Source organism: Rhinoraja longicauda, chromosome 16, assembly GCF_053455715.1.
Source record: "Rhinoraja longicauda isolate Sanriku21f chromosome 16, sRhiLon1.1, whole genome shotgun sequence".
Classification (NCBI taxonomy): domain Eukaryota; kingdom Metazoa; phylum Chordata; class Chondrichthyes; order Rajiformes; family Arhynchobatidae; genus Rhinoraja; species Rhinoraja longicauda.
The window spans coordinates 27,782,399-27,808,673 of NC_135968.1; the positions used below are offsets into that span (position 1 = coordinate 27,782,399).

The following is a 26,275-nucleotide window of genomic DNA, read 5'->3' on the forward strand; positions in this document are numbered from 1 at the left end:
CACTGAGGAAATGGCTTGTCACTGAATCTATACAGATCAGCCTGACCACAGAATGAATGGTGTACGACAATGTTAACCATGATTTAAATAAATTCCAGTGAAAGTTAAATAAATATGCTCAATCATTTTGATTTGATCAGTACGAGAACACAAAAGCTTCTATTGGAAATGCAGATCAAGATGTATGTATTGTGTAACGAAGAAAGTGAAAGGTAATTCTGACAAAAAAATATTGTGCCACTTGAATCCATCGGTGGAATTCTGATCATTGAGAATCCTAATATGTAGCTATTAATTAATAAGTTGAATAGACGTTGCCTCTACAGAAATCAGGTGATTGGCTCAGGGTAAATTGCCATGATTGAATAGGAAAGGGAAACACAAGACATAGTAGATGCTAACATCATTCCATTATACTAACCTAAAATAGATAGGATTAATAAATACTAGATAAGAGAACTTGTCTTCTTGGTTTGGCGGACAATACATTGGGATGGGTCATTGTTTTAAGATTGCAAGCAGTTTTAGATGTGTTTGTCAAAGTCACTGCAACTTCCATAAATTAGCTTGTGACGTGGTATAATACTGAGGACCTGCAAATGCCAAGCGCAGGGCAAATGTCTAGATGAAGTGATTATAGATCTTACGAAGGCTTTTAACATGTTCAGTTTAGTGTCCACGTAATTGCTAAAGTGTGCTAGGTGCCCTTGAGTCCCCTCTGTCTGACTTTGGTCCTTCTTTTGTCGCATGAATGCTACAATCCAACAAAGAACTACTTATTTGACACTTTTGAAATCTGTAGTGTTCATCTTGTGTGGTATTTTCTATTCTCAGTTACGCTGTTTTGCTTTCTCGTCTAATGTTGACAGTAATATTGATGCATGATCAGGTAGAAAGCGCTGCAGATGCTGGTTTAATCCAAAGATAGACACAAAATGCTGGAGTAACTCAGTGGGACAGGCAGCATCTCTGGAAAGAAGGAATGGCTGACTTTTTGGGACGAGATCCTTCTTCAGACTGAGATTCAGTGCAAGAGGAGGGGGAGATACAGAGATAAGGAAGTATAAGGTATGAGAGAACGAGACACCAAAGGAGGTGGCGATCAAGTAAAATGTAGAATAGATCATTGTTAGCTAGGAGAAGGTAGTCACAAAGCAAACAGAGATAAAATGTAATTAGGGACAGTCAGACTGGTTGGAGAACTGGGAAGGGGGAGGGATGGAGAGTGAGGGAAAGCAAGGGTTACTTGAAGTTAGAGAAGTCAATATTCATACCGCTTGGGAGTAAGCTGCCCAAAAGAAATTTGAGGTGCTGTTCCTCCAATTTGCTCTGGGCCTCACTCTGACAATGGAGGAGGCCCAGGACAGAAAGGTCAGTGTGGGAATGAGAGGGGGAGTTAAAGTGTTTAGCAACCGGGAGATCTGGTAAGTTTAGGCGGACTGAGCGGAGGTGTTCAGTGAAACGATCGCAAGCCTGCGCTTGGTCTCACTGATACATAGGAGTCCACAACTTGAACAGAACTGGTTATGGTGTTTAACTGAGAGCCTTTTTGCCTTGTATATTTTTATTAAACAAGATTTTTGTACAATATTTCATGCTATTTGCTGGTTTACCCACTAACTTTCTGTGATTTGTTAATCTGTATTCATCCCTTCAAGGTTTACATTAGAACTTGTTTGTGTCTTCAGCCCAAACCTAGTTCAATCATATTATAGTCTTGATTCCTAACAAATTCCTGTAGCTTCAGAATGTTAACCAAATCTGATGTGCCAAAAATATTTCTATGGTTTTAAAGAATTTTATTTCTCAAGACAACAAAAATATTTGTATTGCATGGCTTACAAATTAATAGTCTAAATGGGGAAATTCAGAAAATATTTATTTCAAGGATCCTGCAGAAAGCAATCAAACTTTTAAAGAATATAGCTATCAAAGGGAATATGGTTTTTGAAATAACCATCACGCTGTAAAATATCCTAAGGTACTTTGAAAAGTAGACAAGGAAGTGGACAAGGACAGTCTAGAACTGATCATTGATGTGTGGGTTTTCAGAAGGCATTTGTGATGATTCTCTTACTGAATATTTAATATTTGCTTTGAAGGCTGAGGGCTGGCTTAGCAACACACGACAGTAATTGTGATAAATTAAAAATGATCTGCCAGAAGAAACAATTATAGGAAAGTCAGTGGATGTCCCTTCAAGACCATTGACGTGAAAAGTATTTGTGAATTATGTGGAATATGGTGTCCATACAGGTGCTCCTCAACGTACAATGGGGTTACGTTCTGATAAACCCATCGCAAACCGAAAATATCGTACTGTAGTGGCCTGGCGGAGGCCAGAGAAAAGGCAAGACGCCAGGCAGTTTTTAGTAAGATTCTTTTATTATGCTGTGAGCTCCTGCCCACAGCGTAGTTCTTCTAGGGATGAGCCACGCCTCCCCTTGGTCTCACTTTTAACCCCTTACGCCTGTCCGTCACGTAACGAGGGGCTGACCCAAGGAGTGGCCTGATCCGCCACAGGACCCCCCCCAAGAACCGGAGGTACGCCACTTTCGGTACTTCCACGAGGGGCTGACCCAAGGAGTGGCCTGATCCGCCACAGGACGTTGAAATGCATTTAATACGCCTGATTACGTGGCCAGAAGCGAGCTATGGGTCGCTGCCATTGCCCAGCATTTGCACCATTGTAAAGTCAAAATATCGTAAGTCGAAGCATTGTTAGTCAGGGAGCACCTGTATATATATATGATGGGTCACAGCTCTCAGAAAAGGTTACAAATAGAATCAAGATTTTGCCAGTTTCAGAGAAACTGTGAAAATTATTAAATATGACATGGTTATGAATATCAGTCACATGGAGGAGACACTGTTACTAATACTGAGGGAAGATTGACTCACTAAAACTAATCTTAAAATAAATAAACCAAAAATTGCCTTATTTTAATAGAATGCGTTATGAGCAAATTGTCGAACAATTTTGCTGCATTGAAGAATGTCATGTAAGGGTAGACTGATCTTGAAATACCTTATTTTACAAATGGTTGGGTCTTGAAAATAGTATAAGATTTGCATACCTAAAGCAAATTAGAGAGTCGAAGCACTCTTAATCTCATAGTTATTACTTCTGCAAATGTTACAGAAATATTTTCTCTGATGCAGAATCATTCAGACTTATGTCCTGAGAGAAGAATCTGGTGCATTGTCCTCAGAAGCATCTGATTTCAATAAAGCCCAGGTGAGCAGACGTGGAGGAATCATGGCTTCACTTTACACGTCACATCCAGCGGACAGTGGTCTAACGTTGGAGCTCTTGTTGGAAATAAACAGGAAGCTGCAAGCTGTACTGGAAGACACTTTGTTAAAGAATATAACACTTAAGGTACGTCATGGATTGTTTGTTACATGTGGAGGTCTTGTGGAAAAAATGGCAAGCAATTATTCTGTTCACACGGGAAGTGAACTGCAAAGACACAACAGGGTTTGACTGCATAGAACTCCATGATGTAGTCTGCAGAATTGTCATTTTGTACATTTTGAGGCTGTCGTTTCTGGAATTATCTACATACTAAAACTCTCGTTTGTTATCTTGTTGTTACTGAACTTCAGCCAAAATGGTACACGATAGCGTGACAATTTTAGGCCCGCCTTACTCACCATTGTCACAATGCAAGTACTTTTATTGAAATCTGTGTTATATTTTTTAAGTTATTCACATTTTAAAGTTTAAAAGGAGGGGGGGGGAGGGGGGAATGGGGGAGAAGGGAGAGGGGAGGGGAGGGGTTGAGGAGAGAGGGGAGGGGGGAGAGGGACAGGGTGCTGCACTAATGCAGGAGAGGTTTGGGCCCAACCGGTCCACTTTGTCTAGTATACAATAAATGCTGAGAAACAGGAAATAAATTGTAAACAATGGCATCGAATTTGAATAATACAGAAAACTAGATGTTGACCAGTGGTGCAGCTAGTAGAGCTGCTGCCTCACAACTCCAGTGACGGATTCAATCCTGACCTCCAGTGCTATCCGCCTGGAGTTTGCATGTTCTCCCTGTGACAATGGACTTCCTGTAGGCCCTCTGATTTCTTCTTGCATCCTAAAATGTGCAGGCTGGTAGGTTATTTGGCCATTATAAAATGCTCCTGGTGTGCAGAATAAAATTATACGGGTAGTATTAGTGTAATAATGGGTGCTTGTTGCAGCCAAACACGCAGCTGGCTTGATTGGCCAAAGGCCAGATTCTGTGCTGGATTATTCTGTGACTGTATGACTATAACATACATTTATCTTCTTCTTTCTTTTGTGTCCATCATCTTATGTTTCAAATGTTACATCACTGTCATCGTCCGTCCTGAAAAGGGCACAAGCTTCCGGCGACAATCAGTGGGAGCCATCACTTGTGCAGTAGGCGATGGTGGTAGCAGAATTAGCTCAGGTCACTTCCAGTTTCCAGCCCCACGATGTGGACGCTTCTGCTATGGGGCCACATACATTTGTAAAGCAATGTAATGAATATTCCAAAGAAGTATATGCTGTTGTATGAATATCTAAAGAATTGGATTAAAAAAGTGGCCCAAGCATTATTTTGGGTAAAATATGAAATTATGTGGTTGGGTAGAAGTGAGGCTTCAGTTACTTAGAGGCTTCAGTTTTAGCCCCAGTAGATAGAAGATTTAGGATTGATGGGACAGAGAGGAAAAGTATTCTGTGAATGTTTTAAAAAAAAAGAAACTGACTCCAATGCTTTAGGGAATCATTGGAAATTGATGAGATGAATCAAAGGGGAGTGAGGTTTATTGCAGCATAGGATGTTGAAGGCAGCTGTAGACAAGTTGAGAGCATCAAAAGTTGGGAAAGAAATATTTTGAGAATTGAGTCTAGAGGGAAGAAAAAAATGACAAGAGTTTCATCAAGAAGTTCAGCATAGGATTTTCTCGTAGACGTAACGGAGACTAAAAGTGTAAATTGGATGTGCTTAATTGAGCAGAGCTCTACCTCAGTTTTGGAATAAATAGTTTGAATTTCTGGCATTTGCATGTTATTGTTAATGTTTGGTTACTGCAAATTTTATAATTGAAAATGGACTTTTATGGAGTCTCGTGCCTCAAGTTTTCATTCTTGTTGGCCATTTTAAAAAGTAAATTGAATTTGTTCTAACTTTTTGGTGTTTTATCTTATTCTCATTCACCCACTCTTGCCTGCTCTCTCAGGATCTCCTCTTTCATTCATTCTCTTTATTTAAGGAGATAGAGTTGTTTGCCCACTTCTCCAGGACTAAGATGTTGCGGGTGCAGTGCTAAAATGATTTCTTAACCATAGCAATTTGCAAGGCAAAACCGCACAGAGTATCGGAAACTATAAGCACGACGACTAATTACAAAGCCGACTAACTAAATGCCAACAGGTCCCCTGGACCTATTGGCCTGTGGTTGAAATAAGATGTGCGGATATAGTGGATGCATTCATTTCGTCAACCAAGAAGTCAATAAATATGTATTTGGATTTTCAAAACGCATTTGATAAGGTGTCATTTAATAGATTTATGCACATCATATGAGCCCTTGAGTTGAGGGTAATGTATAGGCATGGAGGAAAGAGTGTCAGGATAGATGGGGCATCTTCAGATTGGCATTTGGTAACTCGAGCGTTGCCATAGAGTTCAATGTTGGGATGAAAGGATCAGTTGTACAATAATCAGATTTGCTGATAATACAAAATAGATGGTTAGCAAGTGTGGAGGCTGTGAAGGGCCTGAAAAGAGATTGGAAGGACGTCTTTCAGAAAAGAGTGTCACCTCTTTCACTTGGAGATGAGGAGATAGTCATCTCTCGGAGGCTTGTGAATCTTTGGAATTCTTTACCCCAGAGAGCTGTGAAGTTAAATATATTCAACAGAAAGAAGCAATCAGTTAAACCATAAAGAAATCAAGAGGAGAAAGATTCGGAAGGTATTTTCGCCAAAATAGGATAATTGGATCCTATTAAATAATAGGTGCAGGCTCGAGGACCCAACTAGCCTACCTCTGATTCTTGCATTCTAAGATCAGGTTGAGAATGGGGGTAGACAGTTAGGTACTGAATAGCCTGCTCTCCCATACATGGCCATCCACTTATTTTAATTCCATATTCATTGACACCTTGACTGACAACAAATATATTAATCTGTTAGAATGAAATTGGGAAGCTGTAGGCACATTTCCATATCAAACCACTAAACAGTGGCCATAACAGAGACGTGGCTTAAAAAAGGGGACGATTTGGAACCTAGCATTCCTTTCTACAATGTATAGGTGACACCGCCACCTTATGATGTCGAGGTGGAATTATGTTCCCAGAAATCATGATTTTCTGTACCATGATCTTGTTATATGATAGCGTCATCTGCACATGCATCATGGAGTGATTTGTTTATTCGGTTTAAATGGGATATTAAGAAAAAAATGGGAATATGTTGCATATGTATTGAATTGTAAAAGGGAGACAAAAAATAAGGATCTCCTTAAGGACTTGCTAAGGCAGAAGAGATGTCATGGGTCTGAATAGTACAATATTTATTTGCTGTTGTAGAGGATTCTATTACATTGTATCAGTAAAGGAGGAAGTAATACTGATATTAGGTTGGATAAAATGAAATTGAGCTAATTGAAAATTTGGCAACACTCGGTTTTTAAAAAAGTCACTCGAAGTTAATAGAGTGGGAGTTGTAGAGGCTATTTCTGCAAATTGCCGGTGTTTCCTGGATTTTAAGGTTGTATCAGAGAAATGGAGGAATGCACATGTTAGATTCTTACTTGGAAATCGGGGAAGAGGGATAATTTGAGGAGTTAGGTAGCTGTCAGCCTAACATCATAATGATAAATCTTCTCAGGATACAAAATTAAGAAAAATATTCATTGGTGCCTATAAAATGAACTAATAAATGAAAGGCAGTATGGATATGTTTAGTTGTGTTTACTAATTCAATTTGAATTTTCTGATGACATAACAGTGAGTAAAAATGAAGGTTGTGTGGTGGATGTACTTAAATGACTTTCAACAGGCATTTGACAGAACATAAAAATAAACTTATACACACGTTTATTGGGTATACATGGGTATTAGACAGACTGACAGCTTGAAGATTTTTTATTTTTTTTTCAGACTAGGAGTTGGGGAGGAGGGGGGAAGTATGGAGTGTTATCCACCAGATATTGGTATTAGGACCAATGTTCTTAATTTTTATTAATGAGTTGAACTCAAGTGTGCGGGGCATAATTTCAAAGTTTGCAGATGATGTAAAGCGAAGAATCGGAAATAAATAATGAGGAACAAAATGTCAGATCAGTGGATCAAACCAGTACATTGCAGAAGAAATTTTGCAGTGAAGGGATACATATTGATTAGAAGAATGAGGAAAGACAATAAAACGAAATAATACAAATTTTATGGGGTAGAGAGCTGCATTTGTAATCATACAAATGCTTTGAAGGTGACATGTCAAGATGAAGCTGCCAACAAGTGAAAGTGAATTCTTAGCTTAATAGATTCAAAATACTTAAGCAAGGGAAATGGACTGAACCTTTATAAAATACTGTTTCGTTTCATGCATTCATCTCAATTTTATGACCTAAGATGATTATTTTGGCTAAACTTTCATATAGGGCCTGCTGAATAACAACTGTGCTTAAAATAACTCTTCCAGTAATAATACTTGTCTTTCTATGCAAAAACAAAATAAATGGTAGAAACTACTGTGTTCGTTACTAATTGGTGATTGCCTGAAACACAGCCCCAGCAATCATAAAGCCAACCTTTTTGAAGCAGATCCCACCTCAAAATGGAAGGTGGACTACAGAGATCATTTAAAAAATAATAAATCTGGACTGCAATAAAAATAAAATAGAGAAATGGGTATGAAAAGAAAAGAAAGATGAAGGCATGGAATTCAATGGTCTTTCAATTTACAACATAATTTTAAAGTATTTCATTTGCATTAGATGAATATTACAGTAATCTTTCCTTGACTTTTGATGAAGTATTATTAGATTTATTTCAGTATTATGTGAGCTGTTCTTTATTTTCAATGACTGCGCTGATGATCCTGAATTTTCTTCATGCATGAAATTTTCTCAAATTAGAATGGCAATAACACAAAAGGAGCCCATTTGGCCCTGCCTATATGCCTGCCATATTTTTGTTCAAGCACTGTTCCAATTCTGTTTGAAAACCATAATTGACTTTTGTCTCCATCGGGCAATGCACTCCAGATGCTAAACCTTTGCTACATTTTAAAAAAACCTGTCCATTCCAATCACCATGAATATTGTCCCTTGGTTCTTGACCTTCCATCAATCGAAATAATCTCTCTCTATCAATCCACCCTGGACCCATTATTATTTTAAATGGCTTGTTCACATCTCCTTTGAACTTTCTCTCCTGTGGGATTAGTTCCAGTTTCTCCATTCTTTTCCCATGACATAAGAACCTCATACATGGATCTATTCCTGTAATTTCTTTCTGCATGCTGTCTAAGGCCTTCACTTCTCACAAATTGATTTATTATCTGTCAAATCCAAGCCTATTTTTTTTCTGCAGATCTCTGAATTTCCCCAGTCATGCATCTCCCAATCCTGCAGCACCAGAACAGCCCTACTTAAAGCCACAAGATTAGTTTCCTTTTGATGTTGACCACAGTAAATTCTTCAACCTCTGTGTGACTTTTTTTGTCATGATTAGCTCCACAGTTCTCATACAAACCTCTATTATCCAGCGCAGTTGGAACTCATACAGTTCTGTTTTTACCTATTGAGCCATACCCAAAAAGTTTCCATCAGTGGTCTCTTCCTACTGCTGTAGCGTTGCCTGCAATTCCTCTAAATGTCTGATCATCTCCATCTCCTCATTTATGTCCTTAGTCTTTTGTTGTCATTCACAAACATATCAAAGCTTTCATGTTTGTAGTTGCAATACTCCATTCCATAAATTTTCCAGACTCTTTCGCTGCCATCCTATTGTTAGATGGTTCTCCACCATCCAGAATTCAATGAATCACTAGATATCCCAAGACCAAGCCCTTGCCTTTAACTATCATCACAGACACTGGCGCCTTGCAGCAATTCCTCCACAGCCACTGTTCCAAGGTGTCTCACAGTATTCAAAATGTCACTAGTGAGTTGAGTTTCTAATTCTATTCCCTGTCCATCACAAAGATTTCCTCCGATATATTGTACCCACTAAGACCCAAACTCATTTCCATGTGTTGCTCCAGTTAACCTAATCCTTGGCTCCAGTTAACCTAATCCTTGAGATTATTTAAAACTCTTTTTCTTGTACCGCTCCCTAATAGCCTTACCCGTACAAAAGTACAACCCCAACACCAACCACCAACTTTTTGTTCTTCCATTACAGTTCCACAATTGGGTTTCCCTCCTCAAGCACCCCATAGCTTCCAGTAGTTTTTAGTATTTTTTTTAATTTGTCTTTTTAACCTCCTTGCCTTTGTCCCTTTGGGACTTTTTAATTTTTATTTCCTTCCTGCCCCTCATATGTATCACTTTAATTCTTATTAAATAAGATTATTTTGTCCTCAATAATGCAAATTTAGTTTGAATTTGTGCTATTCTATTCATCCTTTCTGTGAAGAACATTATTTCCAGATTACCATTGTGCTTGGCACATTAGCCGTGATTCTGAACCAATTGAATACTAGGTGAAATAACTATTACACAATTTTAGCTCGGATTTTGCAGACATCACATCAAATTTACTGGTATTTGCTGCAATTAATCTGAGAACCTGACAGCAAATGTTGTTTTTTCCCAGCATGTGCACTTAATGCAGAATTCCTGAAGTTGCTGTCAGCAAACCAGTAATCAGCACAGGCTCAACTATCTGTGGGCATGGCCACCAGTCAATTTGAAGTCACTTGAGCTGATGTGATAAGTTAGTTCCACTCTTAAATATGTTGAAAATTACATGCGTAGTTACATCTCAAGGAGCTTTTTAATAATGTACTCACCCATTTTTGTAGCACAACAGTCTTTGTGGCCTTTTGCAGAAACATTTTCCTCATATTTAGTGAATTTTCCTGGTTATTATTTCAGAATGAAAATAAATAAAATATTAAAGATTATTGAGCATTTCATTTATTATGTATGTTTCACTCTTTATTCTGTATCATGGCACCTGATAATTTATTGCATTATTGTTTATTACATTTTTATTTATTGTGTTGTGAGTTAATGTGCCTGTAAAACAGCAGTAGGGAAGAGTTTAATTGTTCCATTCCCAATACATATGACAATTAAACACTCTTGACACTCTATTGACTCTAGTTTAAAATTCTACTTAAAAATGACTTCCTGATATGTGAGAATTGATGTGATAGGTAGGGAAAGGAAAATCTTACTACAGAAATTGCTAGAGCATTGTAAGGATATTTCTTTAAACAGGAGACTGCTGTTTTTTCAGGCCATTATTTGTTTTTAAATTCAGATGTGAATTAAAGTTGTCATCAGTGTTTTATATTCAGGATATTTGTTTTAGTTTTGTCTTCGAAAAAAACAGGCATTCAGAAACCTTTGCTTTGTAGTTCGGATTCTTTTAGAGTAATTAAAAAATATATATATTTTACAATTAAAGTTGTGACTTTTATCAAGCGTTAAACTAAAACGTAGAGCAGAACCAGTAGAAAAGCACGATCTGTGCTCCATTACTTACTGATAACAGTGAAATGTGGCTATCTTACTTCAAAATGTGGTTCTGTCTGGACTGATATGTAGGTTTCTTCTAATTATGTTACTCTTATGACTATTGAAATGTGAATCTAAGAAACTGGGCCTTTTTCCCAGTAATCCTCTCTCCACCCAGTCTGCATTCATCTCTAGGGTAGACACAAAAAGCCGGCAGCATCTCTGGAGAGAAGGAATATGTGACGTTTCGGATCAAGACCCTTCTTCAGATTTTATCATAAAATAAAATACTCTTAAAAATGTTCTCCTTTAAACTTCTCTTTACACCATATGATAATATTATTTGCATGCAGAAAAGATAGGGAAACTTTTGGCTATGACCTGGTAACATATGCTGAGAAGTAATGTAAAGTTAAAAACAAAAGTTTGATTTTAATTATTTTGTTAGATTCTGTTTCTTTTAAAAGAATGTTGTTTTTATTTTTTTTATAGTGAGGCATATTTTTGCACTGTAGTATTAGCTATTATGACAACATATGTATCATTGGCACATATCTTTAAATTGTGGTTCTTCCTTGACTGATATGAAGGTTTGTGCCAATTGGGTACCTATTATTTTCATCGTATACTATTCCAAAATCTTTTGTTATCTACTATCCACTCACTTAAATCTACTCTTGTTAACCTGCCTTATTTGTCCATTCTACAGTGCAATAAATTTTAGATCCTTTCAACTTATCCTTAAATTCATCCTACATTCCTATATTCTGCTCCTATATTCCAATAATTTTCTCAGACATAGCTTACTGAGGAGCATTCACACTGTAAAATCTATGGTTCCAAATTCAAGTCCCACTCTAGATGTTTGAGCAACAGAATCTTGGCTGACCCTCTAATGTAGCACTGAAGGCATACTGCACTGATGGAAGTGACATTTTTTTGGATGATTTGTTAAACTAAATACTTCCAGATCTCTATCAGTTGTATATAAGAGAATACCATGGTATTATTATGATGAATAACAAATGTGTGATCCCCTTTGTTCCGAGCAATATTTATCCCCCAAATCTTAGTATTCTTTTTTTCCCGAAGGTTTAATGAATATAGTTCTAACTGTTTCCTATATTAGAACAATGAAAATATATCATTGACCTTGGAATGTTCTGAAAGGAATATGAAAGAAGCTTTAACTTTCCATTTCTGACTTTAATTTTTGTCCACCCCTCATTACCCATCTCTTGGCCCACATCAGCAACAGAGTTCCCTGCTGCTTAAATTTGTTCCTCGGGATTCTATGTGTAACTTGTAATAACTCTGCCTCCTTTCTAAATTCTTTATTAAGTAAATTTATTATTTGGACACCCTTTCTAATCTTCCCTGCCTGCTTTGATGTCTGCTTTTCTACGACGTGTCTTCAAAAGTGCCTTCGGGCATTTCTGATTTTAAAAGTCATACATACATGCCACTGCAGCCAGCAGCAGCAAGAGCATCTGATCTTGTGGTTTTGAGCCCAGCATAATGGGGACAGCTGATTATATGAAGCTTTTGATGTGAGGTCCGACTGCCCTTGGAGTTCCAAGCTCAGGTGTCACCAGAAAAGAAATGGACTTCTATTCAAGAATCTTTGTGCATGTTTTCCCTTCCATACTGTCAGCAATTAAATCAAAATCAAACTTGCAACAAATTAAGGGCATTACACACAGAACAGCACTCATCATTTGTGTCAGCATGAATTTTGTAATCAATATTAAGTAGTTGCTTCATGCTAATGCCATGCTGCACCATTTCATCTCTCCTTAATATTGAGTTAAAGAGACTACTCGTGGAACACTTAAAATATGCTTGATAACTTTGAAGATTTTGGCAAATCATCTTGTTTTCATTTTTTGCAAGTAGAAAGGAAATTATAACTTTTCAGTAGGTTGTTTTCAGTTATTCAGGTGAATTTTGCAATTTAGTTGTTTATGTTGTGTGGTTTAATCAATTGGGTTATTTAAATAGAATTTATTATAAGTAACATTATCAATGTTACCAAGTGGCATCAATGCTTTCTAGTATGTTTTGTCCATCATTCTTTTCAACATTAATTTTTCATGTGGATATTTTATAGAATAAAAAGATTGCAAAATAATATCACACATTGTGTGCAAGATACATCTTCTGGATGCACTGGGACGCATCCTCAGTGATGTGACCTGGGGTCACCAGGTGTTTCGGGTCTCACAACATCAGACACCCTCGCCCAGGCGACCCAGGCGGGGTTGATCAGGCCCCAACTTGCATCCCAGCAGCAACTGCCCACGGATCAGCCCTCTTAATCCAAAGCCATCTAGTGGCTTTCTCTGCGGGTTTGCTTGCGGATTGAATGGCCCTCTTCTTTGCCAGCCCCGTAATGTCCGATTGGTTGAGGACTTTGCAGAGTGAGCATCCTGCAAAGCCTCTACAGTCCACCTCTATGGGTTCATAGTGTGTCTTCCAGCCTCTGTCCCGGCACATCTCCACCAGCTCCTGGTACTTTGCGCATTTTCCTCTCATTTGCTTCTTCCAGCACTGTCAGCTCCAGAATGATCAGCTGTTTTGTCACTTCGGAGGTGATGATCATGTCTGGCCGGAGTGATGTTGCTGTGATGTGCTACGGAAATTTCAGCTGCTTGCCCAGATCGACGTGCAGATGCCAGTCAGTGGCCGTGTAGAGGAGGCCCACCCTTGTTTTTGGTTGTGGTCGAGGCTTCTCTCCAGCTTTGACAAAAATGATTGATTTCTTCGGGGCATGGTGGTGTTTAAAGCTCTTGGAAATTTATATAGGTATTCTGGTTCATACACAAAATAAGTTGTGGCAGTTTCAATTCATTCATAACATTCCATTAAATCTTTGAAAGTTGGCAGTTTCAGTATTGACAACGTAAAAATGCTGGTGCAGAGTGGATTGCAAATTTCCACCAAATTGCTTTGAAACTAAAGCAACAAGAATATATTTTTTATCCCCGTGCTTTCGTCCATGTTATCCATACAACAAATTTGATTTTTATTTAAATGTCTAAATAATTTTGTAGAAATCTGTATTTGCCGGAAGTCAATTGGAAAGTGGAGGCAGGGGAAGATTAGAATGGAGCTCATTAACTTTAAAAGTGGACTTTGCACATTCGGCACAAGGTGGTGCTACAGTAATGTAATATATTGAGCAAGTCTGCTGAACTTACTCAAAATACTGTTAAATAACTATGTACAGGACCACCACCAATTTTCCGGCACCCTTGGTTCCAGAGCCATGCCAGATTATCCTTTTTGTCAGACCAATGAAGGTCTTGCCTCCGAGAGAAGTCGAACGGTCTGCCTAAGCTGCCGGGGCTGAGGTACTGGCCTGCAAAGTTGGCATTGGAAGTCAGCTATGGGAACAAATCTGCTCGGCTTCGCCAGGCCGGAGTCCCAGAACACCAGCGTGCGGGGGGCAAATTTGCCCAGCCGATCGGAAGGCCGGCCGCGCAAGTCCCGATGAAGTCGAGATTGGCTGCTTCACCCTGCCGAGGCACCACAATTTTGTGGGGGACTTCTGGGGTGGGAGAGGTGAATTTCAGTGCATTCTCGTAATCTTGACGAGATTAATGGGGATGCTGGCCATTAGTTGCCGGAAAATCAGTGGTGGACCTGTACATGGTTATTCAACAGTATTTTGATTTGGTCTTCCAATATATAGGCTACAATGTCTGTTTTTCAACGCTTCTAGCCAATAATACAACCACCAAAAATCAAAGGACTAATTTTTCAATGTGATTTTTAATTACAGGAAAACTTGCAGACGCTGGGTGCAGAAATAGAACGTCTGATCAAGTGCCAGCATGAATTGGAGCAACAACTAAAGCACTGAATTGGCACTGTTCTCAGTTTTAAGCAACTCCATTGTGAATTCAAGGGAACAGGTGCCGGTCAGGCAGGGATCGTACATCACTCGTGTCTCAGACAAGAATATCTTATCTGCCTTCTCAAGAGATAATGTTGCTTCTACCGACACACAGGTTTGGAATACTCATTGTGCTGAATTGACTTTTGAGAAACATAACTTTCTGAAGCAAATTTTATGTTAACACTCCAAGAACATATAACTATAAATCTGCTACTAAAATAATGAATGAAGACTGCTACAATCAGCTCAGAATAGCGACTAATGGATGTTGATCATTCTTCTAAGCTCTTTGTTGTTCTTAAAAAAACAATGAATACCATGTAAACCTAGATAAGAATGGTCTATCATGAAGGTTTTGGGACTATAGTGCAATTACACAATGCAACTCTGGGCATTTTTAGCTGACAACCTAAGTTTTCATTTTAATGTTCATTTGATTTCTAAAATTTCTAAATTTAAATAGGGCTGAGGCAAATAAAGTGCATATCCATCCAGTGTCTGACAAATTTCTCTTTTTGCTTTGACGCTGACAGTACTTTGAGTAAAACTTTTTAGAAATTGAATAATTTCATTTCTCTGATTTTTACATTATGTCTGATAAACCAAATTAATGGATTTCCAGTCCAATTAACTGACATACAACCCAAATCTGCTAAGCAGGTCATGGTATTTTGGCTCGTGATTGAATTATTTTTCATGTAAGTGGATGATCCGTTTATTGTAATGGAAAATTATCAATGCTGATTATGAAAAATAATTTAGATTTTTGAGGAATTATAAGCTAAGTAATTACTGTTTGTTGAAAAAGAACTAAAGATGGTAATCAAACTGAATTATGTGATTAATAACTAGTTTCTCAGATTACTCACAAATAATGTACATTCATCAATGTGTCTACTTGAAATTCCTCAATTGGAGGCCAGATTTTGGCACAGCTGTTGGGTGAAATCTGATTATTTTTAAGGAAGCATTTTTTTTCTCCAGAAAAATAATGGAAATGCACTTTAAACTCAAATTATTGCCTTCCAAATTACACAGTACATGTCTGTTATTGTAGCACAAACCTTTTTCAACTTTAATTTTTATTTCAGTTCATTTACTTTCTGTTGCAAAAGTGCTGTAGTTTACTTTGGAAATTAATTTGTAAAATTAAGTTGTAGATACATTTCTGTATAAAGAGGACAGTTTTTAAAGTTTTAATCTATTATATGTATATATGGCATATTGGATGAATAAAATTACATTTTGTGTCTTATTTTGCTGCTATCTTAGATAATCCAATTTTATTTAAAATTTCAATTTCAAAGGGAAATGGATCCTGCAACGTTTAGTTGCCTCTTTTATATGTGATTTGGAAGCATCACCAGGTTCTTCAATTTGTGAAACATGCCTCGTCAATTTTTTTAAATTTGATATATATCCCATGTTTTAATTATGCAATAACAAAGAATGCACTATATAATAAGCAGCATTTCTTCCAAGAAAGGAAACAAAAAATCTTCTGTTTTCCAAGCCTCAATGTTCTATTATACCTTCAAGTCAGCAAGGGTCTCGACCCAAAACGTTACCCATTCTTTTTCTCCAGAGATGCTGCCTATCCTGCTGAGTTACTCCAGCTTTTTGTGTCTATCTTCGAGGAACTTTGGAAGTCTGATCTCTAATTTAATGTAAAAAATGCTGTTGTTAATCCAAACACCGCAAGATCCCATGTAGATTGTGTCTTTCAGTGATATTGTTTGCAGAATATAAACCATGGAACTTGCCCTCTTTTCCTTTGAATAGTGTTGGGAATGATTTTACGTGTGCTTGAGAGAGCAGTTCAGCGTTTCGTCCAGTCTATGGCAATGTCTTCTGATATTTAGGAAGTGAAACTACTGCTACTGTCATAGAATGATAGTGTGGAAACAGGCCCTTCAGCCCAACTTGCCCACACCAGCCAACATGTCCCAGCTACACTGGTCCCACCTGCCTGCGTTTGGTCCATAATCCCTCCAAACCTGTCCTATCCATGTACATGTCAACTGCTTCTTAAACGTTGGGGTAGTCCCAGCCTCATCTACCTCCTCTGGCGGCTTGTTCCATGAACCCACCACCGTTTGTGTGAAAAAGTCACCCCTCAGATTCCTATTAAATCTTTTCCCCTTCACCTTAAATCTATGTCCTCTGGTCCTCAATTCACCTACTCTGGGCAAGAGACTGTGCATCAATCCGATCTACTCCTCATAATTGTATACACCTTTATAATATCACCCCTCATTCTCCTGCACTCCAGGGAATAGTGTCCCAGCCTACTCAATCTCTCCCTTTAGCTCTAGTCCTGGCAACATCTTTGTAAATATTCTCTGTACCCTTTCCAGCTTGACAACATCTTTTTTATAACATGGTGCTCAGAACTGAACAAAATACTCTAAATGCGGTCTCACCAACATCTTACACAACTGCAGCATGACCTCCCAACTTCTATACTCAATACTCTGACTGATGAAGGCCAATGTACCAAAAAGCCTTTTTGACCACCTTATCTACCTGTGACTCGACCTTCAAGGAACCATGCACCTGCACTCCACGATCCCTCTGCTCTACAACACTCCCCAGAGCCCTACCATTCACTGTGTAGGTTCTGCCCATGTCAGACTTCCCAAAATGTAACACCTCATTTCTCTGTATTAAGTTCCATCAACCATTCCTCAGCCCACCTGGCTAATCGATCAAGATCCTGCTACAATTTTTCACAACCATCATCACTATCTGCAAAACCACCCACTTTTGTATTTTCAGCAAACTTGATGATCTTGCCATGTATGGTCTCATCCATATCGTTGATGTAGATGACAAACAGTAACGGGCCCAGCACCGAACCCTGAGGCACACCACTAGTCACAGGCCTCCAGTCTGAGAAGCAACCTTTCACCATCACCCTCTGCTTCCTTCCATGAAGCCAATTGTCTCTCCATTCAACTGTAACCAACACAAACTTCCAGTTCTGTTTGCATCTGTTGCAGAACAAAAACCATGGTGTGCTCAGGTTTGAGACAGTGAGTCACTGTTAGTATCTGTTCATGAATGAACAAAGTGGATAATGGGCTGGACCAAGGTAAGGGAATAAAAGGCTTTGGGGCAGTTCTTTCAGGAGGTAGTCAGAAAAGGTAAGAGGAGTATGTCTGTTGTAAATTTCCGTTACAAACTCCTATTAAGAATGAATCACATCAACTCAATTATTAATTTTACCAAAGAAATTGTGCAAGCAATTGAATATCTCATGCATACATTGATTTCAGAATTTATTACATCATTGTCTTCAAAAAATTCTTTTGGTTTTCTGTACAGAAAATGTAAGATGTAGATTAATGACCAATTGTATCACATATAACATCTGAAGTCAGCAGGAACTTCATGTTATAAACATTTGCTTAAACTTCAGTTTTCCTGATTATTATAGTGTAAAATGACTTTCCCATTATCTGCCTTTCAGCTTCTGTTACCCCGATGAGGTAATCATGTGAGGGGGAGACCCCTGTAGGTTAATTTGTTAAAACCTCATTTCCATTCCATTGGTAGAAAGCTATTTTAAACTCCCATTCACCTCTTCAGGCCTTCTCTAACTCTGGATGAAAGTTAGCAGGAAAAAGGGGGAAATGTTTTGATATGATTTAAGAAGATATGTTCCTTGTGTAATCGAAAGGCAGCTATGAGTCGCGCAATCATTCCTTCCTTGCTTAAATTTGGATGTGATTGTATGTTGAGAGCTTGGTTGTACCTGCTGATGGTCCCCATTCTGTATTACAATCATATTTTGAGAAAAGAGGACACTTTGATACCTTATTATGGTGAGAGTGAGGTGAGAAAAACTTTCATTTGAATCTGAGAAGGATTGGGAACAATGTGTTTCTCTTCATCCATCAATGGGTACATTTCTTTTACTAAACACAATATTTGTATTGTTTCAAATATAGTTCTTTATTCTGCTAATTGCTTCCTAAACGTTTGATTTTTAGCTTTGCCATGATATTCTGTGGATGGGTGATCAAAGAAAAATGAGGTTAGCTGTCCCTCGATCAAAGGAAGAAATCAGTACAGTGGTGGGAACTCAGTACAGGAGCTTAGAAGATCAAGATTTGGAATCAATTTGAATGGAAATTTACAGAAAAAGGTAAAATTACTGGAGTCAGTTGTCTACGAGCACCCTAACAGTAGTTATACTGTTATAACTCCAAGAAATATCGGGGTGGAAAAAAAATGCTGCAATCATTATGAGCGACTTTAAACTTTATTTAACTTGGACAAATCGTATCAACCAAAGTAGTCAAAAATACGTTCAGAGAATATGTTTGATACAGCACCTGAGAACAATGCAGCATGGAACTAATAAGCACACAAATTTAGCAATTTCACTTCCTAAGTATCACTGGAAAACAAGGGAACAAACTCCTTTAGATGTGCTCACGTGCAAATTAATTAATCTCACTATGAGTGGTCATAACATGGTAATATTGAAATTCAGTTTGTGAGTAAGAAACTTAGATTTCCATTCAGTAAGATATGATGGTCAAATGCACATGGCATGAGTTCATGGCACAGAGGATTGGTTATATATTAACAGGGATAGAAAATTGTCTAATTAGAGAAAAAGAGAATTAGGATAAATAGGTCATTTTTAGAAAGACAAGCCAAAGGCTGAAGATTCATTTGTGCAAGGATGAGTGGAAAAATAATTTTTGGCCATTTGGAATTCTGTATCCAAGTGCTTTGGAAGCTACATTATTTAATATACTCCAGGTTGAACTTTTTGTTTACAGAGGAGCCAAGGATTTTTGGGTAAAGTGGTGGCCAAGATCGGATCAAACATTGTATGGCAGAGCAGGCTCAACCGGCCATATGGACTACTCCTCCTCCTTAAGTCTCTGTCTACCCTCTTGCATTTTCAATACCATCACAGATGACATGGCATAAGTAAATTCACTTTCTTTTGAGTTGCACACTTGTTGCACTCGATAAAATACACAGAAAGAGATTGGCAACTTTCAAACATCAGAAATTGCATTGTATTCACATGCGCTTAGAAGAGGCCATATCTTGCAGAGATGAAAGATGGCAAACTGACAACTCCTTCAGCACTGCACTGATGTGTCCACCGAGGTTGTGTTTGAAACCATTGTGCAGTTGCATGCGCGCTTTCTGATTTAACATGGTTGGATTAATGGGACATTACGTGGTGTGTAACTTCTGAGGTGGTTTTGCAAGCCATCTATTAGTAGTCAGGGTATTTTATTATGAAATAGAATTTGCTTGGAGATCTCCTTTCTACTGGTGACCTTGCAACAAGTCACCACTCCAACACATTGCAGATGAGTTCTCCAATTCTAAACATGGACAAACGACAATGAACAGTTTAGTTACATAGGTCCGGCTTTCTTTAGTTTGAAATGACAGCATCTCCCTTCATTTCAGTAGAAACCTGGAGTTCACATTAATTTGTTTTTGTCTAATGTGGAAAAGCTGAGGTTTCGTTCACTGATTTGTTAAAGCCAGGAATTTGTTTTAGTATTATTTGATTTTTATCCCACACTGCTCCTTAACTTCTACCAGCAGTTGCCAAAATGTAACATTACCAGAGCTCTCAATTATGTTGTTTTTCACTGCGTAAAGATGAGGTGATTACCATGAACCAAAACTGGGAAACGAGTTGTAACGGTAAAATGGGTATGGTTATTTACCAGACCGCAGTCCAGGTTCACTGACCGTTGTACATGTGAGCTTGCTAACAAGCAACCGAACATAGACTGTCGCCTCCATAAAGTAATTGAACGAATTTTAAAGAAACGCTTGGGACCCTGTTTACCCTGCCAGGTCTTGAAAGGTTCAGTTAAGTGACTTGTGTGACTTTGCAGCAAATGCTGTGGCCCCTGGGCTTGGCTTCGACCTGACGGCTGAGAAGCCACTCTTCCAACAAGAGAGTCAACTCTGGGTGCCAGTGTCCAATGAAGGAAACAACTCCGGCGCAGCAAGACGTACGGGGCTCTGTGTGCCTCTGGTTGTTTGAGGGGGGTGAGAGCGGTGAGGCAGTAGCTGGAACCAGCATCTCTGCACCAGACTGGAGATGCTAAGCACCAGGTACCAGTAGAAAGGGCTACAACAGCCTTCCAGGAGGTTATGCCAATGGTAGCTACCAGTGGTCGGAACCAGTAGCCTTCCAGCATTGAATAGTTGTGAAAAGTTTCCAGTAGGAAACGCAAGCTGGGAGTGTGAGACATCGGTAACCTCATTCCAGTAGATGCGAACACTCCAACAGCGGAATTCAATTCACCACTGAAGGAGTGCAATTCCACCCAAGTCAACTTCTTTTTCGTCTCAACGCGTCCCGATTTCCGACGTTCTGTAATATTTTGATTTATTTAAAGGTAAATCTGAACTAAAATGTACACAAATTATTGTACAAATCACAGAGTATAGTCCCTTTAAGCTGTCTTTGCATTCAATTTACAATAGTGTAGTGTCTAAGTAAGCGTTGCATTTTTACTACCGATCCGTCATGTAAAAACCTACCAACTCTTGAATGACAGATGTATGATTAACTCGTGTATGACCGAGCCGACTTTGAATATTTTATTTTAAATGAGGTGGCGAGAAATGCGGCACGTTTTCTGCTTGTTTTTCTTTGCCGGGATTGACTTGGGGACGGCGGGGCGTTTAATAACGGTTGTGAGTTTAATCTTTCCCTGTTTGTTTTACCGCCACTGTCATAAATCAGCGAAGAATGTTCAGGCCGTCAAACAAACACATAAATTTAGCTATCGCTGCAAGGAGTATTGGTCAACATCATCGCACCACTCGGGCCCTGAGTCACTGAGCCTGACGACCCCAGCCCTTGATTTATATCCCAATGAATTGCACGTTCTGGGAGCCTCAGATTAAGTTTGTGCGAAGGAAATGCGTTTTTTTCCCAAAGTCCGTTGCGACACATGATCCATAAACTGAATACATCCTGACAATGTCATCTTAGGACCAAAACAGTTATGTGGAAGCGGTAGGAATAATTTATTTTAAACTTCCAGCGAGTTAAATTATCGTTCTAGGAGTAGCTGTGCGCATTTTTATCCTTAAAAGGTGTATGGCAACATTGCCATTTAACCAAACGGGACATGTCTTGCAATTGAAACCCACTCACACATAGAAACTACATCTGACATCGTTTTTTTACAAGCACGTTTCATCACAGGCCTCACTCACCATCGACCAGCGACCAGCGACTCGTGCACTGACTGTTGGATGATAGTGCGAGCTCGGAGCACAACTTATTTCAAGATAATATAAACATCCACGTGAAATGTTTAATTACGTTTATTGCACATATACCAAATAGCCACACGTTCAAAGGTAACTACATATAAATATTTGCGAGAAAGCAGACGTTGTGACAAGTATATTATACACGACAGCACGTGAACTTATGGAGTAGGATAAAGTTTTTTTTTACTTTGGAAATGTTACAGTACAAAATGAAACACCAGACCGCTTTTCTCCGGTTTCCTCACCGAAACGAATACTTTGTTTCCGAAAGTCTAGCGGGATATTTTAGCGATAACTTTACTAAGGTAGCAGTAACTTATAGAGAGAGATAACGTCCATCTTCAAGAATGACCAAATTTAAACATTTTCAAGGACTGCATGTAGATTAGGTTGGTCCTCGGTGGAATTTAATTTATATTAAATAAGTAATAGTCTCATCTTATCCATCTTGAGCACTGTCAACTGAGGTTGCAGGTTGGTTCACCTATTTTTAAATATATAAAATGCGTCTTGTTTAATATAAACAATGCGTAACATAAATATACCTGTACATAAGCTGTACAGCCGGAGGTAGTGTCATTCAGCACACAATCTTACCATGAATTTGGCAGCATCCATTCTTGAACATGGATACTTCCAAAGCTCACATACAGCACGATATAAAGGCGAGGATGGGGTGGAGGGGAGGGAGAGGGATTCAGAGAATACTGTGAGATACTGAGCATTTCTCTCAAATCTCCTTAGAAAGTCCGGCCAATGTGGTCAAGTCGTTTTTTTAAACTAAAGATTATGGTTGCTCTGTTACACATATTCTATAATGTTTAAAATAACAACATCACAACAAGTATTTGTTGTCCCATGGTCATCTATGTTAAGGCAATCGACGTGGAAAGGCGGGGGGGGGGGCTCGGCGTTCTCGTTATCGGAGATCTCCCTTCACTGTGGAATGTAATTGAACCAAGGAAACCTGGTCCCGTCTCTTCCTCCAAAGTGCAGATGATCCGTCCATTACAAATGCCTGCACCGCTGACAATGTTGGATTCTTTACCCTGGTCCAAATCTTCGTGTTGACACGAAGTGCCTTTGAATGTCTTCTCAAATATTGGCGAGGGCGAGCGCTGAAGGAGAGATCTGCGGTGAAGGTTCTGCTGTAGTTTTACAAGTTTTTACAAAGATGTATGTCGTACAGATGGACTGAGCGGTGCCGACTCCCCCAACAATGTCTTCCCGGGTTTCGGACCTGGGTTTGTGTTCGCTGCGAATCTGTGGGTCGGTCGGGTGCGTCCTAGAACTGCGACTCCTCGTCTTCCTGGCGGAGGTTGTGGTGCGCGTCCACGTCGCCCCCGTTGCTCTCCCGAGCCCTGTTCCACTCTGACCACGTCTCCAGGCTACTGGGGTCCAGGGTACTGCCGAACATCCCCGAGCAGCGGGACAGTTCCCCAGAGTTGGTGTAGAGTCTGCTGTCGGCGGCACTGGGGCACAAGAGCAACTTCTTAAAGGCCGCCCTGAAGTCGGGACTCTTGCAGTAAATGATGGGGTTGAAGCCGGAGTTGACGTAGCCCAGCCAGTTGAGAAACAGAAACAGCTTGTCGGGCACCATGTCGGGGCGGAACGCCTTCACCACGTTTGCCAGAAAGAATGGCAGCCAGCAAAGAGTGAACGTCCCCATGATAATCCCCAGAGTCTTCAGAGCCTTGTGGTCCCTGATGGCTATAACCCTGGATGGCCTCCTGCGGTTTGCCCTGCCGTTTGGGATGAAGTGACTGGTGTAAAACCTCCCCTCGCACTTGTCGATCTTCTTCATCTGCTTCTTGGCTTCTTGAAAGACTCGGGCATAGACGAAGATCATGATGAGCAGGGGCAAGTAGAAGGAGATGATGGACGAGGCCACGGCGTAGGCTCTGTTGGTCACGAAGTCGCAGCAGCATGGGTCGTTGTAACAGCGGATAGCGTCGGGCCCGTCGTCTCTCCACCAGTGCATCATGATGGGGAGCAAAGAGATGAGCGCGGAGATGGCCCAGACCACACACACGATCACCCGCGCCCTGGTCTTGGTGAGCAGGTTCTGGTAACGGAAGGGAGAGGTTATGGCGATGTAACGGTCTATGGCGATCACACACAGGGTCTCGATGCTGGCTGTCACACAGAGCACGTCAACAGAAGTCCACATCTCGCAGAAAACCGAGCCGTACAGCCAGTTACCTCGCACCACCAGGGTCGCGCCGAGCGGGACCACCAACAGTCCCATAATCAGATCTGCACTGGCCAGGGATACAATGAAAACATTGGTTAGGGTCTGGAGCCGCTGGTTCTTTGCGATGGCATAAACCACTAGCAGGTTGCCCAGTACTATGATCAGGACGATGACTGCCATGACTGTGCCCATCCCTATCACCCACTGCTCAGAGAAGTCTTGCTGATGAGGCAGGCTTGGACTTACCCCGTTTGCAGGGTTGACAAATATTATTGCGGTTGATTTATTATTGTGGCAACCCAGTGAGGAATGTCCGTCTCCCATTGTAGGTGCCGCTGCTAGTGAAGGTGGGGAAGCAGGCAAGGAGTCTCATCTACACGTCTCCCCGCCGATGTTGCTTTCTTCGCTCATCCTAGTCCTTTGGCACCAGCAACAGGCGGCTTGCTTCAGATAAGCGGCCCGCCCGCCCCTCTTACGTTGCCGGCCGCTTAATCCAATAAGCTGCCACCCTGCTCTCTCTCCGACACTACCTCTCTCTGTTCAACAACCTTGTGCACAGCCCTAAACACCAAGCAAACTTCTCAAACAATTGCCTCGGGGTGCTTTATAAGTTTTCTTCAGAAGGATGTTTCCAAATTACCAACGTGGTAAAACATAAATCCTCGGATTTTGCAGAAAAGTTCAAAAAACAAACAAAATCTCCCTACAAGGTCAACAAAAATGATCAAATGTTTACCAAGGAGCGTCGTAGCAGTTAGCAAATTACACCTGCTCTTCGTTTCCATTTTAGAAATTCTCAAATAGCAGTCCTATGGAATTAAGCTGATAGAACTACCCAGAGAATTATGGTAAGTCTTTGCTCATTTTATATTTCGTTGGGCAGCAACAGACTGCATGCATAACTAGTTCTAATTTCAGAGGCCGTGGAATAGGTCCCACCCTTTTCCTCAGCAGCACTGTTTGAAGAGATTATTTGCCGTTCGGCGATGGTACACCCTGTTGTTCGCCTGAAACTCGTAATGCAATTAAAGTGTCCGCCACAGATCAAAGCAAGTTTGCAGCAAGTCGATCGTCCCCTCGCCGCACGTCTGCATGCGAGCTACAGTCTGCTTTTCAAATCTTCACTTAAATCGAAGATATTAACAGCGCAAGCAAGTCTGAAATGATAAAACAGCACCACCTTTAACTCCAAGTGCAGTAGCCTTTTGTTCAGTGCAGACATCGTTATCCCCCCCCCCCCCCAAACACGTTAAAGATATGACATAATTATAAAGTTTGTCCTCAACACCTAAAGGTAAGCAAGTGAAAAAAAGAATATTAAATACCATCTCTACTGATCAGCCCTAATCAATTAGAAAACACAAATTTCAATCGTACTTCTTACTGTTCTGGTATATCTTTGAAACTTACCACACGGAAGAAGGATTTCCCAATGATCGGGCCAATTAATTATTACACTTGATAAGTTTTACTCGGATCTTTAATAAAACTCACGTCTATTTTTACGCGATTATTTGGCAATGGCTTAAATATCTTTGACAGCTGATTTACATACCCTTACTGTTCCCCTATTTTTCTCTGAGCTTTGCCATTTCATAACATGGCGATTTTATGATTACGGTTACCTAATTTATTTATGTCAACATTTTCAATTCTGCGAAGATGCTTGTTTTGAAAGGTGACAACTTTAATTATGCAATCCTTTTCTCGCGGTAAATATTTTAATTCCAAGAAACATCCTTATTGTCCTTGTATGACCGACCGTTTTCAATTCATTCCAACTCCGTTAGGGATGTCACAATTGCTGTTCAAACACAAAGTATTTGTGCTATAGCACCAGGATAAGTTCTCACCTAAGAAAACCAAGCCAATGCCAAAGTAGTATCTAAACGACCTTTCCGCACCTATGCTATAGGACAATAACTAACTTCATATTCAGTAATATCTACATGTTAACAAACACAAAAGCTAACAAGCTATGCGCAGACATAGCATTACCAGAAAATAAAATAACAAGTAAAATTATTTTAATTGTTAACCAAATATTGATGGGATGCATTTCAGTTTGAATCTTGTTAAATGGGTAATTATCAGATCTATGCTTTTTTTTTTCCAATAACGTTTACCTGTATGTAAATTCAATAATTTCACTGGATGGTTTCTAGGTACCAGGGGAAAATAAGTTTAAGGCATAACACACAAAAATATAAGTTAGACTGGGAAAGCAGT

At 39.7% G+C, this 26,275-nt stretch overlaps 2 protein-coding genes across 5 annotated transcripts in view; one reads left to right on the top strand and one right to left on the bottom strand.

Moving 5' to 3' along the window:
* The window catches only part of ccdc186 (coiled-coil domain-containing protein 186), a 65,945-nt gene extending 50,183 nt beyond the window's left edge, over nucleotides 1-15,762 (top strand). For 2 of the 4 annotated variants that reach the window (XM_078413464.1, XM_078413465.1), the window contains exons 17-18: nucleotides 3,163-3,382; nucleotides 14,449-15,762. In XM_078413464.1, coding sequence (XP_078269590.1) covers nucleotides 3,163-3,382; nucleotides 14,449-14,529 — 301 coding nt within the window. In that variant the 3' untranslated portion in view covers nucleotides 14,530-15,762. The remainder of the gene's footprint in view (nucleotides 1-3,162; nucleotides 3,383-14,448) is intronic. The other 2 variants (XM_078413466.1, XM_078413467.1) reach the window with 1 other exon arrangement.
* Nucleotides 15,763-21,966: 6,204 nt separating this feature from the next.
* On the bottom strand, nucleotides 21,967-24,442 carry adrb1 (adrenoceptor beta 1). The gene has a single exon (XM_078413468.1). It carries the CDS (start codon nucleotides 24,368-24,370, stop codon nucleotides 23,138-23,140), a length of 1,233 nt encoding a protein of 410 aa, XP_078269594.1. The 5' UTR covers nucleotides 24,371-24,442; the 3' UTR covers nucleotides 21,967-23,137.
* Nucleotides 24,443-26,275: the final 1,833 nt, after the last annotated feature.